This window comes from Lissotriton vulgaris, chromosome 1_1 (genome assembly GCF_964263255.1).
Source record: "Lissotriton vulgaris chromosome 1_1, aLisVul1.2, whole genome shotgun sequence".
Lineage (NCBI taxonomy): Eukaryota > Metazoa > Chordata > Amphibia > Caudata > Salamandridae > Lissotriton > Lissotriton vulgaris.
In genome coordinates this window covers 1,140,570,221-1,140,589,408 of record NC_141685.1, presented here as the reverse complement: position 1 = coordinate 1,140,589,408, position 19,188 = coordinate 1,140,570,221, and the positions used below count along the sequence as shown (strand labels likewise).

Sequence of the window (19,188 nt, the reverse complement as noted above, 5' to 3'; positions counted from 1 at the left end):
ACTGTACTGTCATGTAAAGTGAACCTTAAAAATCGCAAACAAGAAATGGGGACAAAAAACTATGGTAAAAAGAATGTTAAAATTCCGAGAAGCATTGTCAACATATGAAAAACCTAAATATATTGCCCAGAGACAAACTCAAGATTTGGGTCATCTGCGGTTATATAAGAAATCCATTCTTGGTGTTACTCCCCTTGGTAACCATCATCTTAAACCCCACTGACGTTTTAAATTCCTGAGCATCACTGTCATCCAGGTAGTCAATGTGTTCTCAGTGCTTCTGCTCCTGTGGTTTTGGAGCTGGGAGATTGTGATGACAATTTGGGAAGGCCTTTGTCTTAACAAATGAACATGCTGTCCAGAAAGCACTGGTTGGGTTCTAGTGGTACTGATGGACTTGTTTGCTAAGAAGCAGACTGTGGTTTATGGTACTTGAAGTACTGACTGACCCAGACATGTTTGAAGTGGAAGACTAGGAGTAGGTAGGTATTCCTTGTAGAGCCTGATGCACCAGTTGGTGCAGTCCTGGTAAAAGATACTAGTGTGGAGGCAGACGGCTTTTGGAGAGATTGTACTTCGTTTGTCTCATGGTCTAGAAAATAATGGGTGGTTGCAGAAATGCAGGTTGTTTTAGAAAGGATTGTAGCTTCTGAAAAAGAAGCAAATGCATAGGAGTAATCACCTTCAGAGTTACCAGACTGGATGTGTAGGTAACGAGGTCCTTCCTCTTGAGGTTTGCCTTGAGAGTTCATCTGATATTCAAATACTCCAAGGCTGGAAGTAGAGTTATCAAGTGGTTGTGGTGGATCCTGCAATATAATTCTGATAGGCAAAAAATCACAGTCAGTAGTGTAATTGTTGCTCAGAATGGACTGTGAAAAAGACAATGCAACCATTGGCACCAAAATGGTCGTCATTGATGGTGACAGAAGATGGAGTCCTCGTACAATGCATTGATGGCTTGCTCTCAGACCTAGAAGCAGAGCAGGAAATACAATTGTTAGTGAAGATCAGTGGCTTTGGTTTTTGGCTGTGTCAAGGGGAAGGCCATCAAAATCTCTGATAGAACATGGCGTTGGTCAGCTATCGAGGAAACATGTCCCACCAATCAGAAAATTTAGCCACTTGCTAATGTTGTAACCATTGACCAGTTAGATACACACCACATGTAAAACAATATATTCAAAGTGACAGGTAGTGCTGAAGAAACGATGGATATATATGAAGAGAAAACATCATGCCTGTTCCTATGAGGGATATCTTCAGACCATATTGCTCGAAAAAACACATTAGCGAAGGAAGACACATGAAATCATGGAGGCATATTTTTATGTTTTTTTATTCCCCCTCAGCAGCTTCACTTTAGAGGTTTGGGAGTGGCAGTCTACACAGACACAGAGCACAAGGTTCACAGGCACATAACAAACATATCAGTCTCCTAGCATAAACATTTAAAAAAAAACTAATACAAATAAAAAACACTAGTGCTCAGGAAATAAAATACCTGAAGAGGAAGACCTCTCACCCCTCCAAGACACACACATTTTCTTTCCTTTTTCATAGTAATAATCACCCCAACCACCTACCCAAGCCACCACCATGCATCAATACTGGACTTCTAATCCCTTCTTTCCCAGCAGCTAAACTTTTTCTTTAAAAAACCCTTCATTCAGTAAAGTGCAAGGCGCGCTCTCCCACCCACAACCCCCATTATGACAAAGAAAACCAAATAAAAATACATAAAATACAAGTTTCAAAAGGAAATACAGGAAGCGCTTTTTCAGAAAATAAAAAAGCCAGACACCATAATCAACCGTGTTTTGGATATAATAGTGCACTTTTAAGCTGCTCCAGTGGCAAAAATCACAATGACCAATTACAAGTGTCTGTACCGAGGAATGGGATAATCCAAAAGGACTCTTATGGAAAGAAAGAGTTGGGCCAGGCTATGCAAATCTGAGTTGGGGAGCACAGGCATGGTGACAGCCAAATGACCCAATGCCACTGAAAATAAAATACATTCCAGTAGAGGCAAGATGTTTCATATTGCAATTCATTAATCAATTTATCTAGCGATGACATCTTATTTTCTCTAATTAAATGATATGACCCTTTGGTTAACAAACAGCGATGTAGAGCCTTGAAAGGTTGGGTTCTATACTGAGATATTTCACTAAAATGATACAGCAAATGTTCTGTGGTGACAAGGAACCTGACCCATTTACTCTTTCTTCTCTTTCTGTGGGAAGGAGGGGGGGGGGTGAGGGGGGGGGGGGAATCATACAAGAGCCTGGTAAAAAATAAATCAGAAATGGCAGGTGCTTTTTGTGAAATAGCTACTGGATCCATACTTGTAAATGGGTTAACCGCTCAAATTACCAAAACAGAAAGACAATGATATTAATCACAAGTGAGAGATGGGACAACTGTTGCCAATTCCACTTGCCCTTAAACGTTTGGACCCAAGCATCAATGGGTTGGTCTGGTATGGGAAACAGGAAGCCCACAAGCTACTGCCATCACGCTAACCGCCAGAGTTTGAGATGCAACATGCTGAAGGCAAAACCACAATTTCCAACATTAATACAATAACCACAAACTATGCTCAAATTAATGTATACATCTCAATTTACAGTAGCCTCCAATGTAACAAAACCCTTCACATCATGGCCTGTTCAGAGGGCCCCATCTTGCTCAAGTAGTCACTCGCAAGTCAACAGTGAGCCAGTTCCAGAACCCGCCAGAAAGAAGGTACATGAGCAGAAGCATTCAGCTATCATTGTCTCCTCCTATGTGAAGTTGGAAGTTTGGACAAAAGCTCAGATGCTGAGAGTGTACAGACAAGTTTGCTTTGGAGAGCAGGACTCTGTGAGACACTTACCTGAAGCAAAGCCATTTAAAAGTATTTAACACGCTCATTAAGTACGGCATTCTTATAAATAAATATTTTCTGTGTGTACATGCATCTGTTCGGTCACAATTTCGATTTTTTGCCTACTTGAGCCTTGGTGCCTTTCTGTAGAAACAACCTTTTGGCGTAATTTGTCTCTGGCAAGCAGAGTCTCTATTGCCATTAATTAACTGACTTCTGTACAGAGTGACCTAAAGGTGGGGTGGGAGACTGTCAATCTAAATGATTGCTTCACTTTTGCATCACACTCAGTTCTGAGGTGGGATGGGACTTCAATTGTGCTTTCGCTCTCAGGCCTGCCAAAACTTCATAGTGAAGGCATCTGGCCATGGGAGGAGAGTTCAGTAGATATATTCTTCGCTTCAGATCTCCAGATTGTCTGTTGGTGAAAGAACAGTCAGCTGACATCCTTTCTGGAATTTTGGCCACTTCATCTAGAGAGCGGACTGTAACCGAGCCATGAAAGATCTCGCTGTTCCTCTCCACCGGGCTACATGGAGGCAGAGCCTCTCAGTATTCAACATATTCTAAGGACTTTTATTCAATTCTTCTGGAGGTACCCAACAAGCTTGCCCTGAAATCAGTAAGAAGTGATCCAGCCACAGACCACTGTATTCAGTAGAAAAATGTACTGGGTGGCAGCAGGATAGGCATCAGAATTTAGTGACATAGGACTGCTATGTTCCATACAATTTAAAAATGATCTTTGGCAGGGGAGGTAGTCAACCTCCATGTGCTGGCCTCTCCTTCCATCTTTTCTCTCCTTCATCCTTCCCCTAATATCCAGTCTAAACCAATTCTACTTATGTGTACGAAGGACAAAAGGAAAATATTAGTCTGCAACAAACTGCTAAGGAATGCAACTATGTACAAGGATCTGACCTAATCAAACTGTTAGAACAGAATGCTTGACAGCTGAGATAATATTACAGAAGACATTCCAAATGTTTGAAAGACGTCTAAAATGAACAATGATAGCCTGAGGAAACTTCACTTAGGGATAAATGTTTATTAAAAGCGCAAGTTGGGGGGATGGGATACAGAGGAGGTGTTCAGGCGATGATGCTCAAGAAGGTTAAAAGGCAAGAAAAAGGGAGAAAGGGCCGGGGTGTTAAAGGGAGACCTATCCCCAAAGGGAGACCCATTCCCAAAAGGGGTACCATTCCTTGAAACATGAAATACTAACTCAGCTGCCAAGCATTCTGCTCTAACAGTTGTACAAACTACAAGCTGTGATAAAAAAAACATTTCACCAAGACGGCATTCAACAGATTGTGTTAGTCAGTCATTCTAGGAGGAAAAATTTGTTAAAACAGCTTTGATGAAAAAGATTACTCAGAAAGGTTTTCTTCCAGATGTATTAAATACACATACAACCATTACAGAGTGGTGGAAAAGAAGAATCAAGCTTGTTCATCAGATCCCAAAAATAATTTCGATGTCCATACACGGTAAACCTTGGGGCACCACAGAAACCGCATATTTTTTGACCAATTCATGCTTAGGAAAAGCTGGTCCAGATGGCACAGTCAGGCACACATGAAGCCTGACCACGAAAGACAGAAGAGCTGTGGTAGAATCTACTGTACAACCAACATCGCCCAACACGAGACCTAGTCTGCTCTAACTTTACTGGCTTTCTAAAAGATGTCAGTGTTTTAGGAAGTCCCACTATTTGCCTGTATGTCCAATCATGCTTGAGGATCAAATCAGACCAATATAGAAAATTAATTTAGAAAAAGCAAAATAGAGAAGCAATGGGGTGCATGCAGCAGGCTTGACACTTCACTACACAAACGGTGTTGTAAATGCAGACAGCCCTGCAGGCAAGAAATAAAAAATATCAAGAAGGTAAACGGGTCAGAAGAGAGGAGGAGACTGGGTCACTTCTACCCACACATAGACCACTGTCTTTCCTTATCTGTCCAATAATACCGCATTTCTTTACTAGATTCTATAGACATTTTACAGGCCAGTTGTCATTTAAGTTAAAACATGTTGATCATTTGGTGCTGCATCTCAAGTTTTCCAAGCCATACAGTTTAATAAATCAGCAAAGGTGCAGATGCTCAGGCCATCCAGACTGCCCCAATAGTGGGATAAACCTCTGAACACACAGTGTAGTCTAGCAGTGGGACACACTCATTGTGGGAAGGAAGGAGGAAGAATACAAGGAAATGACAAAAAGAGTACTCTGTAGGCCTGCACTTGCCTTGTGTGTAGTCAAAACCCAGCTCACTAGAAGCACTGCAGTCAGACACGGTAGCCAGATTTGCCAGTAGCTGCTTACAGGGTGCTATCCAAACCAATGAATATCGTTCTGTTTTTTCCAAGAGCCTTCAAGTAGAGATGTCAAGAAAATCTGCCAATGGTAGACTGTTGATGTCCTAGTTCTGTTACACTAGTCAAAGATCCCATCTTCTCTGTATGCTTTGTAGCTGTGTCGCCACTAACATAGCCATACTCTAAATGCCATCCATGGCCACTTATGTCTGAGAACTGGTCTTTTCTTCTTAGTACACACCACCCCGTAACCTCATCTCCATTTTTCCAGAATATCGCTACAATGAGGAATGGGTAACTGGAAGGTGCCTTAAAGCACAGTTACATAAAATGCTTGAAGTAAATAAAAAAAGGAAACTGACAGACTTCTTCAATTCATAAATAAAACAAAAGCTGCTTTTTTGCTTCAGAGCTGGATGGCATCCTCTGAAATTGGGCAACGACTCTGTAAACAAATCTGTTTTCTGTCCATTCAGAAGGCCCATTCACTGCGCAGAACTGTAGAGCAAAAAATTAAAAAAAACACAAGAACAAAATCTCAAAGAAGGGTCTTCAATTTGTGTGTGTTTTGTTTTTCTTTCCAAGAAGAGTGCCCTTGTTTTCAATCTCTGAAGTGGAAGGCAGGGTCAATTTCTTCTTGGCTCTCCAGTTTGTCCACTAGCTCCATTACCCTTATCCACAACAAAGTGGTCCTCCACTGGGGCAGGAGGGATAGACAGTAGAAAAAATGGCTATCTTCACTGCGTTTGCGGTACTGGAGTTGTTGCACGGGGGGCAGGTGTCACAGAGTCCGTAGACAATCCTGTGTCTGTGGAAAAAGAAGGCTGTTAATGATAAGTTCTGGTTGGCATGAGCTGAGATAGCTATTTGCAGGACATGGCAGATAGAACTAGTCAGAACTAGAGACAAAAAATACCATGGGTGAACATTTACCACTACGTACATACTCTACAACCCATAATTGTAAAGTTAAAAGGAAAATGCTACTTACCCAGTATGCATCTGTTCTTGGCATGTAGAGCTGTAGAGTCACATGCTGTGCATAGCTCGCCATCTGGTGTTGGGTCCGGATGTTAGCACTTTGTTTTTCTTCGAAAAAGTCTTTCCAGTCACGAGGTAGGTGACTCCTCCTTTCAGCGATAGTGCGCATGGGCATCGACTCCATTGTTAGATTGTTTGCCATCAGAGGGTAATAATGAAGTTAGTAAGAGTAGTAAGAGATGTCCATGTATACATGTATCTACGTAAGATGTAACTGCAACAGGCATAGGTACCCGGGGAGATGGGTGGGGGCATGTGACTCCACAGCTCTACATGCAAAGAACGGATACATACAGGGTAAGTAGCATTTTCCGTTTGAGGCATGTGAGCTGTAGATCACATGCTGTGCATAGAGTAAAAAGCAGTTATCTCCTGAAGCGGTGGCTATCCTGTAGCTGTTGCAATGGTTTGAAATAATGTACCTAAAACTGCCTGGCCCACACTAGCTTGCTGTCCTGCAGATCATGTTGCAGCTTTGCAGATATCATCTATGGGTATGTTTCCTAAAAAAGCCATAGAAGCCCCTAGTTTGCGAGTGGAGTGCACTCTAGGGCAAATTGTTAATGTTCTTTTTGCTATTGCATAGCATATTTGAAAGCACCTGACTATCCACCTTGCAATGCCTGATTTTGATATTGGATTGCCCTTATGTGGTGGAGCAAAAGCGACAAATAGTGGTTTTGTTTTGTGGAAAGGGTTTGTCCTTTCTATATAGTAAAGAATTGCTCTATTCACATCTAAAGTGTGTAAAGCACGTTCTGCCACAGAATATGGTTAAGGGAAAAACACAGGAAACCCAAAAGATTGATTGATATGAAAAGCAGAAATGACCTTTGGTAGATATTTTGGATTAGTCTGGAGAACCACTTTGTTTTGATATATTTCTAAGAATGGTTCTTCTATGGTTAGTGCCTGAAGCACACCCACTCTCTTCAGAGATGTGATAGCTATGAGGAAAGCTACCTTCCAAGTAAGAAATTGTATTTCACATCTATGCAGTGGTTCAAAGGGTGGACCTATAAGCCTGGGGAGTACAATGTTGGGATTCCACACTGGAGCAGGTGAAAGCCTTGGAAGAATGATTCTCTTAAGTCCCTCCATAAATGCTTTAATGACAGGCACTCTAAAAAGAGACAGATGTTGTCTGTTTTGTAGGTATGCAGCTGCTGCAGCAAGATGTAATCGTATGGAAGAGTACGCTAATTGGAACGCTGCAGATGTAGTAAATAGCAAATTATGTTTTGAAGTGAAGCGTCCAGTGGATCTATTTGATTGGTATTACAGTACATCACAAACCGCTTCCACTTTGCTGCATAGCATGCTCTTTTGGTAGGACGTCTAACCTCTTTGATAATGTTCATGCAGTCTGGCGGAAGATTAAGGTAGCCAAACTCGAAGATTTCAGGTGCCAGATCGCAAGGTTGAGATGGCTGGGATCTGGATGTCTTATCTCTCTATGGCTCCAAGTGAGTAGATTGGGAGTGAGGTGTAGTGTTTGGTGAGGAACTGCTGAGAGCTCCAACAGGGTTGTGAACCAGGGTTGTCGAGCCCATGTGGGAGCAACTAGGATTAATGTCAGGGACGCCTGTCTGAGCTTCCGAACCACTAACGGAAAGAGTGGTAGAGGCGAAAAAGCAGAAAAGCTTAGGCAATTATCCCTGACCAATTCATCCATACTGCATTGCCCTTGGACAATGGGTGTGGATGTCGGGATGACAAGTTTGGACATTTTGCGTTTAGATTTGTGGCAAACAGATCTATGTCTGGCAATCCCCACATTTGGAAGAATGGGAGGAGAACTTGAGGGTGAAGTTCCCATTCGTGAATCTGTTGTCTTTGATGACTGAGCAGATCTACAATATGATTGCTTACTCCTGGAAGGTGTTCTGCAAGGAGAAACATTCTGTGATATATGGCTCATGTCCAGATGGTCGGTGCTAGCTGTGATAGCTGGAGATTGTGTCTCTCCCCCTGTTTCTGTATGTGTACATTGCTGTCATGTTGTCTGTACGGATCAGTACAGCTTTGCCAACTAGATGACCTTGAAACGCTTTTAGCACTAGAAAAATCACTAGCAGCTCTAGATGATTTATGTGAAGCTGCTTTTGCTGCAGGCTTCACATGCCCTGAATTGTATGCATCTGGAGATGAGCTCCCCAACCAGTGAGCAATGCGTCTGTTTTTAGCACTATCTGTGGAACCAGGTAGATGAAGGGCCGCCCTTTTGAAAGGTTTTGTATATTCCACCACTGCAGAGAGTGATGTGCGCGGCCGTCCACCAACACCAGATCTGATAACTGACCCGGAGCCTGGTTCCATTGACATGCTAAACATTCTTGGAGAGGACGCATTTGAAGTTTTGCGTAAGGTACAATTAGGATGCAAGACACCATCATTCCTAGTAGTGGCATAAACACTTGAGCTGGTAATGAGTGTTGGGGCCGAAACTGAGAGATTAGAGTCTGCATGTTGCGGATTCTGGCTGGGGTGGGACATGCTAGAGCTTTTTGAGTGTTTATTGTGGCTCCTAGATACTCCTGTATGTTGGATGGTTGCAGATGAGACTTGGTCAGATTTACGTGAACCCAAGTTTGTGGAGAAGCTCAACAGTTTTTTGTGTGTGGTGTAGGCAGCTTTGTTGCGAGCTGGCTTTTATGAACCAGTCATCTAGATATAGGAAAACGTGAATTTCTTATCTTCTTAGATGAGCTGTGACTACTGCTAAGAACTTTGTAAAAACCCTGGGTGCTGTAGTTACTCCGAATGGGAGGACCTTGAATTGATAATGCTGACCCTCTACCACAAACCTGAGGTATTTGCGGTGAGCAGGGTGTATGAGAATATGGAAATAAGCGTCCTTTAAATCCAGAGTGGATAGAAAGTTGCCTTGTTGAAGTAGTGGGAGCACTTGCTGAAGTGTGACCATGTGAAAATGGTCCTACTGAATGTATAAATTTAGCTATCTGAGGTCTAGTATAGGCCTGAGAGACCCATCCTTTTTGGGAATTAAAAAGTGCAGGGACTATACCGCGGTCCCTTGGTATTGTAAGGGGACTAGCTCTATAGCATGTTTTTCCAACAGAGAGAGAACCTCCTGTCTGAGGATGGTGATATGTTCTTATGATATTGTACGTGTTCTTGGAGGAATATTTGGGGAATGTCTGTAAGGTCCAAGCAGTAACCATATTGGATAATTTGTAGTACCCACTTGTCTGAGGTTATTGAATTCCAGACAGGTAGGCAATGAGAGAGACATCCCCTGACAGGAGTAGAATGTTTGGGGGGGGGGCCTGAAGGAAGTCACTGTTTGTTTGCAGGAGAAGTGCGTGTGGAGTTGCCTCTACCTCTTCTCTTCCTGTTGTTTCCTCTAAAACCCACTCGAAAGTAGCCTCTTGATGAAGTTGATTGGTTATTACCTTTTTAAGAGGTGGAGGGAGTTTCTGTGGATATACAGTCTTGGAGCAAACCCTGTAAAAGGAGTGATAAAAGGAACCCCTATTGGTAGATGTCGGCAAAGCCCCCATGGACTTTGCGACCTCTGTCTTTTTTAAATTTTTCCAGCGAGTTATCAACTGCTGGGCCAAAGAGATGTTCTTTATCAAATGGTTGTTTAAGAATGGACGTTTGCACCTCAGGCTTGAATCCTGAGATTCTCAAACAAGCATGCCTGCTTAACAGTATGCTAGTGTTTACTGCACAAGCTGCCGAGTCTGTTGCACATCTTATGAAAGTATTAGTAATGAGTTTGCCTTCCTGAATTAGATCATTAGCTCTAGAGAAATTGCATGAGTTTTTCTAACTCATTGTACTGAGCCCTATCATAACGGGCCAACAAGGTTTCTGTATTAGCAATGCACCAATGATTAGCCGCTTGGGAAGATACTCTTTTGCCCTAGGCATCAATTAGCTTGAACTCCTTGTCAGGAGGAGGGACCTCACCTGTGGTTTGTGAGTTAGCTCTCCTACCTGCGTTGGTAACCACAAGAGAGTAAGGGCAACTGACCTTTGGTCAATAGGTGCAGGCTTATATTTTTACTCCACTCTAGGTGTGATTTTTCTTGCCCTTACAGGATCTTTGAAAATGTAATCTGCATGCTTTAACTTGCCTATTAGCATTGGCAGTGTGTGGGTGGTTCTTTGAGATTAACTCAGGGTCTCAAATAGAAAGTCCTCTTCTAATGGCCCCTTATGTAGCTTCACCCTGTGATACCGAGCAGCTCTGTTAAGTAGCTGAATATATCCAATGTTATCAGGTGGCGATAGGTCTGGACGGATATAGATCAGGGTCATTATCCATGTTTGGGTCAGTGTTATAATCCTCCCAGGGGCCAGTATCCTGCGGCCTATCTTGATCCTCATCCCCATCACCATCCCCGCCATCCTATGGGTCAGGTGATAGTGGTGGTGAGGTTGTGGGTGTAATAAGTAAGTTGAGATCAGTAGGGGAAGGCGGGAGAATATAAGGTGATGAAGGGTTAGTACCCACACTTTCCCTTTTAAGAGGAATGTGGTAGTCCTCTAGCTGGTCTATTTTCAGTTTTTTTGGAAGGGTGGCATGTATAAGACCGGATTCTGGGTGTATCACCAGCTTTTTCTGCTTCAGATCCGACAGCGTTGCATTGCGCTGAGGCTCTTTAGACAGAATGTCTTTGTCCTTACTCACCAGTGATGGCGTCAAAGGTTTTGTTTCCAAAGCGTTCGATGCCGAAGGTGGAATTTTGGATACCGATGGGACAGGCATTGAGAGATGTTTCGATTTGGCTTTCGGTGCCAAAGGTGTTGGTTGGGCACCGATATGGGGCCGACTCGAGCCCGAACCGGAAGACTTTTCTTTGTGTTTCGATGCTGAGCCCGGGGGCGGGGTATCCAAAACTTTTTGTCAGTGCCGACCTTGGCCCGAAGGCAGAGGAGGGACCAGAGCCTTTTTCTTTGTTTGATGAGAGGCCAAAGGGGTAACTTTACTCACGGTACGTTGAGCCGGAGTAACCTGCTCCTCTTCTTCCATGTCGGAGTCAGCTTCGGACAGGGAGTTATGTTGTTGTTCTTCCTCGGCTCCTTGAGCATCATGTTCTGTGTTGGAATACTCACCTAGGATCTCCGGTGCTGAACTGTTTTTATGTTGCATCTCGTGACGTCGAGCCCGATGGTCACGAAGCATCTTCTTCGATCGAATCGATCGGCACGGGTTGCATTCTTCTCGTCGTGTTCTGGGGATAGGCAGAGGTTGCAAAATTCATGCAAGTTGGTGCGTGGAAACTTAGCACAACACGCGGGGCAGAACTTGAGGGAAGTCCGTTCCATTGACTGCTGGTGCTGTCAGCGCAGGTAGGCCAGACGGCACGCCCTGAGTTTTCCGATCGAAGTTGTCTTGAGTTGATACGAAACGCGAAGAATGGGAAGTTGCGATCGATAACAATACCGTCGAGGGTAGTGGATTGCGTGTTGAAGGGTTCCGAGAAACGGTGCCGAACCAGAGTGCATCAATACACATCCGAACCAGATGGAAGAAAAAAGCAATCTAACAATGGATTTAAAGTCCATGTGTACTATCACCGAAAGGAGGAGTCACCTACCTACCTCGTTACTGGAAAGACTTCTTCGAAGAAAAAAAAGTGCAAACATCTAGACCCAACTCCAGATGGCGAGCTATGCACAGCATGTGATCTACAGCTTACATGCCTTGAACACACAGTTACTGAAAATGGTTTAGCTTTATAAAAAAGTTTTAGCTGGAAAAGTATAGACCCCACACTGCAGTGTTGAAGGTAGTTCCCATCTCCAATCAACTATGTTCCTAGTCCTTTACTCTAGAGTAACAGTGTTTGTAAATACAACACTACGGTCCCCGGATGTGTAGGAGTAGCCGATTTCATTGGGCTAAATTAGATTAAGAACGGTAAAAGGCTGAGCTGGTCCCAATGTGTTTTATTTCTGCAAACCCCAAGTTATTTTCATATCTCTGCAGAAGATAAACTACAAAGCTAGCCTACTGTAATCTCAAAGCAGAAGCTAATAATTCACGGAAAATGTGACTCTCTGGGACTGCACACAAGAAGAAGAGTGCTACAACCTAGGTCACCACAAAGACTGCCTCTACTGTTGGTTCCTCCAAAGTGAGGACAAACTGTTCTTGGCAGTTGCAGGTAGTTATATAGTATCTAAGATTTCAACATCCCACCTTCCACAACATTCCTTTAAAGGCAATATCCAAATTAAAAGCAAGGCAACAGCTTACAAATAGGCAACCCCCGATCCAAGCCTCAGCTTAGCAGTCAGACCCCCCCCCTATGGCTCTGTTTTACACAGTGCAAAGTGGGGCATAGGCATGACCACCAAGATGCGCCAGTAGGGGATAACACAATCTGCATTGGGAGTGGCACATGGCCAACCATGAAGTGGCGAGTAAAGCTGCTTCCTGACCTGCGCAAGAAGTACATTGAGGCATTTGTATGCGCTCTTGACGGTGCTGAAAAGATTTAGCCATGGTTCTCGCAATTGCTGGAAGACACCATGTGGGACTTCAGAGTGTACCCACCATTTGTGATCCACTAGGTGCTACGAGCTGAGCTCTTCAGCCCTGGTGATCAAAGATCCCTCCAGTAGGTTGATGACCAGAGAAATGCCCTGCTGCTCTGGTCGGCTCAAGCGACTGAGGGCCTCCTGTCAAACGACCCAGGACACCAACATGCCCTGCTTGTTGCAGTACCACATGGAGGTGGTTTTATATGTCAGGAACTGAACCTACCTCCCTTTGATTGATGGTAGAAGGCTTTCAGCAGCAGATGAATGGTCTGCAACTCGAACAATTTAATGTGAAGACAGATCTCTGCCAGAGACCAGATTCCTATGATCGCCACCTCTCCCAGATGATCTACCTATCTCAGCAGCAAGCATTTGTCACCACCGTTAGCACCTGGTTGGGCAGGGTAAAGGGGTCTGCAGCTGGTCCAACTGTGGTTGAGTCTCCATTGCAGGTCTTGTGCGATCTCCTCTGAACCCTAGAAGGAATTGGATAGATTCTTCTGAGGATGGACCCACTTTGACTTCAGGTTTTACTGCAGAGTCTGCATATGCCACCTAAAATGGCTGACCAGCCAGGCGCATGGTGCCAAGAGGTCTATTAAGCCTGAGAGACATTCCCACTGAGAGGATGTATGACGGTACAACGCGACAGTTTCAACGCGTGCCTTTACAACGCGTCTTTAACAAAGCAAGTCGTTACAACGACTTGCGTTGTTGGGCGCGGATAGTAAATAGTATAATTTACTATTCTAACACCAGTCCCCGTGGATAGTAGGGAAGGTGTTGGAATAGTAAATATACTATTCTTTATCCTTTAGCGCCCTCCAGCGCAAGTCGTGGTTACGACTTGCGTTGTAAAGGACGCGTCGTAAAAGCACTGCGGGGTAACATCAGCGTTTTAAAGGATGTTCCCCCCACTGAGACCCAGGACCACGGTTGACACATCTAGGTCGTACCTTGAATGTCCTGGCATCGAGGTGGAGGGAACGCCTGAAATTGCACCACATCTAGGACAGCTCCAATGACGGAGAGCCTCTGCAAAGCAGTTAAGAAGTGACTTCAGGACATTGATTGCAAGCCCCAATGATAATAGGAGCTTTGCTGTTGTCTGGAGGTAGTCTACGACAACCTACAGTGAGCCTGTCTTCAAGAGTCAGTCGTCGAGGTAAGGGAAAGCTGGCACTTTGACCACCATATGTGCGCTATAACCACCACCATCACCTACATGAACACCCAGGGAGCCCTGGTGAGGCCGAAGGAGAGCACAGCAAATAGAAAATGCCCCTGCCCAACCTTGAATCTCAAGTATTGTCTGGGAGACTGCATGACAGGTACATAAAAGTAAACGTTTTGCAGGTTCAAAGGTACTTTCCAGTCCACGGCAGACAGAACCTGGGACAGAGTGAGCAACTTGAATCTGTTCTTCTTCAGAAAAGTGTTCAGAGGACTGAGCTCTAAAATAAAACAAAGGTCCCCATTCTATGAAATGAGGAAACAGGGAGAGTAACAACCAGTCCCTATTTCCAAGGCCAGTATCCTCTCTTTGGCCATTTTGGACAAGAGGGCCTGCACCTCCTGCAACAAACTGTCTAGGTGAGCCCAAGACCTTGGTCGCAGGACTTCACTCTCCCCGGCAGCTCCGTGGTGCTCAGCTTCGCGCCTTGAAGCCAGCCAGCACCTCCACGCAGGGTTCGAGGATGCCCTCGATTCTGTTCTGGTAGCAGTGTTTTAGTTGTTTTTTACCTCTCTCTCTGCCCTGTTTGTTTTTCTTTTCTCGCTTCGCTCGGACCACTGTGCTCCCATTCTACTGTTTTACCCTTATTTACTGTATTTTTTAACCTGTTGTTGCCCCACTTCCGCACGCTGTACCACCGTCTTTTTTCCGCCGTTGCCACCCAACGTTTACCCTCCGCCCTGCTCCCGCCTCCCAGCTGCTCCTCCCACCCCCTCCCTCACATATGCAGACCGCTGTGGGGGAGCGAGACCTTGGTCCCAGGGCATCACTCTCCCCGGCAGCTCTGTGGTGCTCAGCTTCGCCTTGAAGCCAGCCAGCACCTCCACCCAGGGTTCGAGCCTGTTTGTTTTTCTTTTCTCGCTTCGCTCTGACCACTGTGTTCTCTTTTTACTGTATTTTACCCTTATTTACTGTATTTTTTAACCCGTTCTTGCCCCCACTTCCGCCGGCTGTACCAAAGTCTTTTCCCCGCCGTTGCCACCCAACGTTTACCCTCCGCCCCTTTCTGCCCGCACCCCGCTCTGCCCTCCCCTCCCACCTACCCATATATGGAGGCCGCTGCGCGGCAGTGAGAGCGACCCTTGACCCTGCTTGCAGGTCAGGCTGCACCCCATGCCGCAAGGCACCTCCGCTGTGTCTGTGCCTCTCCCGCTCCTGCTGCCGTGGGTTCGCCGCTCCTCCGCCCCACATAGTGCCTACTGTAAAAATATCTTTGATGGCCACTTTTCTTATGTATCCCTGTTTTTGTATTTTGTGCATTTTGTGTCTTCAACTCTGCCACTTGCCCTGCCCCCCTTTTCTACCCGCACCCCGCTTTGCCCTCCGCTCCCGCCGCTGCTTCCCTGTGGCCCTGCCCCATGCTCGCCTATAGGCCACCCGCTCCCGCCTCCCAGCTGCCCCTCCCTCCCATCTACCCATATATGGAGGACGCGGTGCGGCCGCGCCACTGGCGCGCCTAAGGCAAGCCCGTCTGCGCCCATCCGCACCTGGACCGCGCCCAGCGCCAAAACCCCTGGCCCCCGCAAACATCACAACGCCTGACAACACTACGATGCCAGCAGTCTCCACGCACTCAACCCCGGACGAGAACACACCTGCCACCAGGCCATCCCGAAGCGCACCAAAGGACCCTTCTCCTGCCGGAACTGCAGCTTAACCAGGACTCGGCCCGCAAAACCACCAACCGAAGGACCCAACCACCTCAGATGCATACTCCTCAACACCCGCTCCGCCAGCAAGCACGCCGTCGAACTATGGGACCTTCTCGACTCTACCTCCCCAGACATCGCCTTCCTGACGGAGACCTGGCTGAACTCTACCTCAGTTCCCGACATCGCCATAGCCATCCCGGAAGGCTACAAGATCACATGCAGGGACCGCACCAACGGCGTAGGAGGAGGAATCGCCATCGTCCACTGAAACACCATCAGAGTCTCGACCAACACCAACAAAAACCTCAGCACCGCCGAACACATGCACTTCCAGATTCACGCCGACCCCAACACCACCCTCAGAGGAACCCTCGTCTACAGATCCCCCTGTCCCCGACCACAGTTCAGCGACTCCATCGCCGACATCATCAGCACACACGCCCTCGCCTCCACGGACTACATCCTCCTCGGGGACCTGAACTTCCACCTCGAAACAACAACAATACTAACTCCACCACCCCGCTCCACAACCTCGGACTCAGACAGCTTGTGACAGCACCAACCCACGCCGCCTGCCACACGCTGGACCCCATCTTCATCGCAAGCCCCTACGTCTCCTTCAACCACACCACCGAACCGACCCCCACTGCATCCATTTCACCTTCAAGAAACCCACCATGCACCAACGCACCCAACAGATTCCACGCGCCGCTGGAGCAAGGTCACAGAAGACCAGCTAACCACCACCATTGCCAAGAGCCCACCCATTGACTCCATTGAACCCAACACCGCCGCCCACAACCTCAGAGACTAGATCAACAACTGCGCCGACACCCTCGCCCCACTCAAGACTCCCTCCAACAGCCACACCAACATGAGAGCCACCTGGTTCACCGAAGACCTACAGGTCTCCAAACGAACATGCCGAAAACTGGAGAAGAACTGGCTCCGAGGAAGGAACACTGGACAACTATTCAGCCTTGTAAGAACGCCACCCGCAGACACCATCAACTCATCAGAGTCGCCAAGAGGGCTTCATTCAAAGACCGCCGAGATAACAGCGCACACAACAGCAAAGAGCTCTTTAACATCGTGAAGGAACTCTCCAACCCCAGCTCTAACACAAACGACATCCTGCCTTCGTAAGACCTGTGCGACGCGCTGGCCACCTTCTTCCACCAAAAGATCGCCAATATCCATGACAGCTTCAATGCCACAACCACCCCAACAACCATCGCCCCATGACCACCACCGGCACCAACCGCCTGCTCTCATGGACCAGCGGCAACGACGAGGACACCAGTGAGACCATGAACACCATCCACTCCAGATCACCGTTAGACCCATGCCTCAACCACATCTTCAACAAAGCCAGCACAGCCATCGCACCCCATCTCCGGAAAGTAATCAACATCTCCTTCAAGACAGACCGCAACCTTCCCGGAAAGCTGGAAGCACGCCGAGATCAACGCATTACTCAAGAAACCCAAGGCGGAACCCAAGGACCTCAACAACTTCCGACCCATCTCCCTGCTCCCGGTCCTGGCAAAGGTCACTGAGAAAATCGTCAACAAACAGCTGACCCGCTTCCTCGAGGAGAACAGCATCCTGGACCCGTCCCAGTCCAGTTTCCGCAGCAACCACAGCACCGAATCCGTCCTCCTCGCCGACATCAGGACCCTGCTGGACAATGGAGAAACAGCAGCCCTCATCCTCCTGGACCTCTCAGCCGCCTTCGACACGGTCTGCCACCGCACACTATGAACACGCCTACACGACGTGGGGATCCAAGAGAAGGCCCTGGACTGGACCACATCCTTTCCGGTAGAACCCAGAGCTTCCGCCTCCCCCACTTCCGTCCGCTCCATTGCCACCGAAATCATCTGCGGCGTACCCCAGGGCTCCTCCCTCAGCCCGACGCTGCGGGTCATCCTAGACTCCACCCTCTCCATGGCTAAACAGGTCAACACTGTCTCCTCATCCTACTTCAACACCCTCCGAATGCTCGACAGGATCTTCAGGTGGATACCCACCAAGACGAGAAGAACAGTCACCCAGGTCCTCGTCACCAGCAGGCTGGACTATGGAAACGTTCTCTACGCAGGAACATCGGCCAAGTTCCTGTGACAATTGCAACGCATCCAGAACGCCTCAGCGCGTCTGATCCTCAACATCCCTCGCCGCAACCACATCACACCCCACCTGAGAGACCTGCACTGGCTCCCCGTCCACAAAAGGATAACCTTCAAACTCCTCATCCACGCACACAAAGCTCTTCACAAGACCGGCCCAGCATACCTCAACAGACGACTCAACTTCTACTCCCCCATCCGCCAGCTCTGCTCAGTCAGCCTCGCCATTGTCCCCCGCATCCGGAAACCGCCAGCGGCAGCTCCTTCTCCCACCTTGCCGCCAAGACCTGGAACACCCTCCCCACCAACCTACGGAAGACCCAAGCCCTACTGGCCTTCAGAAGACTCCTCAAGACCTGGCTCTTCGACCACTAGCAGCACCCCTCCCCCGCGCCTTGAGACTCTCACGGGTATGTAGCGTGCTCTACAAATGTATTGATTGATTGATTAGGTGCTCCTCTGATAGCTGCTCTGATGTGGGTGTAAGGTGTAGTGGATTGGAAAGGAACTGAAAGGCTTAGTGTAGGATAGTGATACTTTTTGGCATGGTCACCCCACTTTTTGCCTGGTATTTGATGTTATTTTGACTGTAAGTGCAATGGGTTCCATGCTAACTAGGTCCCCAGTGCCAGATCTCTTTTCTTTCCAAAGACTGTACAATTGGTTCCCCAATTGGCAAAACCTTTAGCACTCTGTGAAACTCACTTGTAAAAGATACCCCGGGTAACTAGGGCAAGGAGGCCAAAGAGATTCCTTAGGGGCGGCAGCACGAATTGTGTCACCCTAAAGAACACCTCACCAAATGCATACAGCCTGCCACTGCAGGTTGTGTCTTGGTGCAGACAAAATTGAAAACACTAGATGGCACACATCCCTGTGTTCAAGAACAATTTCAGCGACCTAGCGCTCCATTTCCAATTGCACAGCCCATCCGAAATATATCACAAACTTCTCTTGCTCAAAAGTCAATATTTTATTCCATGATATCCTTGATTCAACAAGCTTTACTTTGCTGTTCACGATAATGGTCTCATTTTTTTCAAATGAGACAGTTATGCCTATGCGGGCCTTTTACTGCATCACGTGGGGGCACACAAATCGTATTAGGCAGCTACATTTATAAGAATATCCCAAAGCATTCTGGGATTTTATTTGGGCCTTCGTCAGGGGTACCGGTTGACTAGGAAAAAACCTCTATTAGTCTTCTATATCAGAGAGCAATGTACTGCTCTCTGATATAGAAGACTAATAGAGTTAGTCTAAAAGAATAACACATGCATTGTAGACTGCTCAGAGGTGTCATCACATGGGCATTTGCAGAGCTGTTTTGTCCAATCATTAGCTACTGGGAAACTGATCGATCTGTGTAGGGAACCCAAGCGCAAACACATTAGTAGGAAACGGTCATAATCA

General features: G+C 46.7%; 1 protein-coding gene across 4 annotated transcripts in view; it reads right to left on the bottom strand.

The window, feature by feature from the left end:
- Nucleotides 1–1,325: 1,325 nt before the first annotated feature.
- The window catches only part of SMARCC2 (SWI/SNF related BAF chromatin remodeling complex subunit C2), a 482,651-nt gene continuing 464,788 nt past the window's right edge, over nt 1,326–19,188 (bottom strand). For 3 of the 4 annotated variants that reach the window (XM_086963879.1, XM_086963886.1, XM_086963881.1), the window contains exon 28: nt 1,326–6,002. In XM_086963879.1, coding sequence (XP_086820005.1) covers nt 5,932–6,002 — 71 coding nt within the window. In that variant the 3' untranslated portion in view covers nt 1,326–5,931. The remainder of the gene's footprint in view (nt 6,003–19,188) is intronic. The other variant, XM_086963883.1, reaches the window with a different exon arrangement.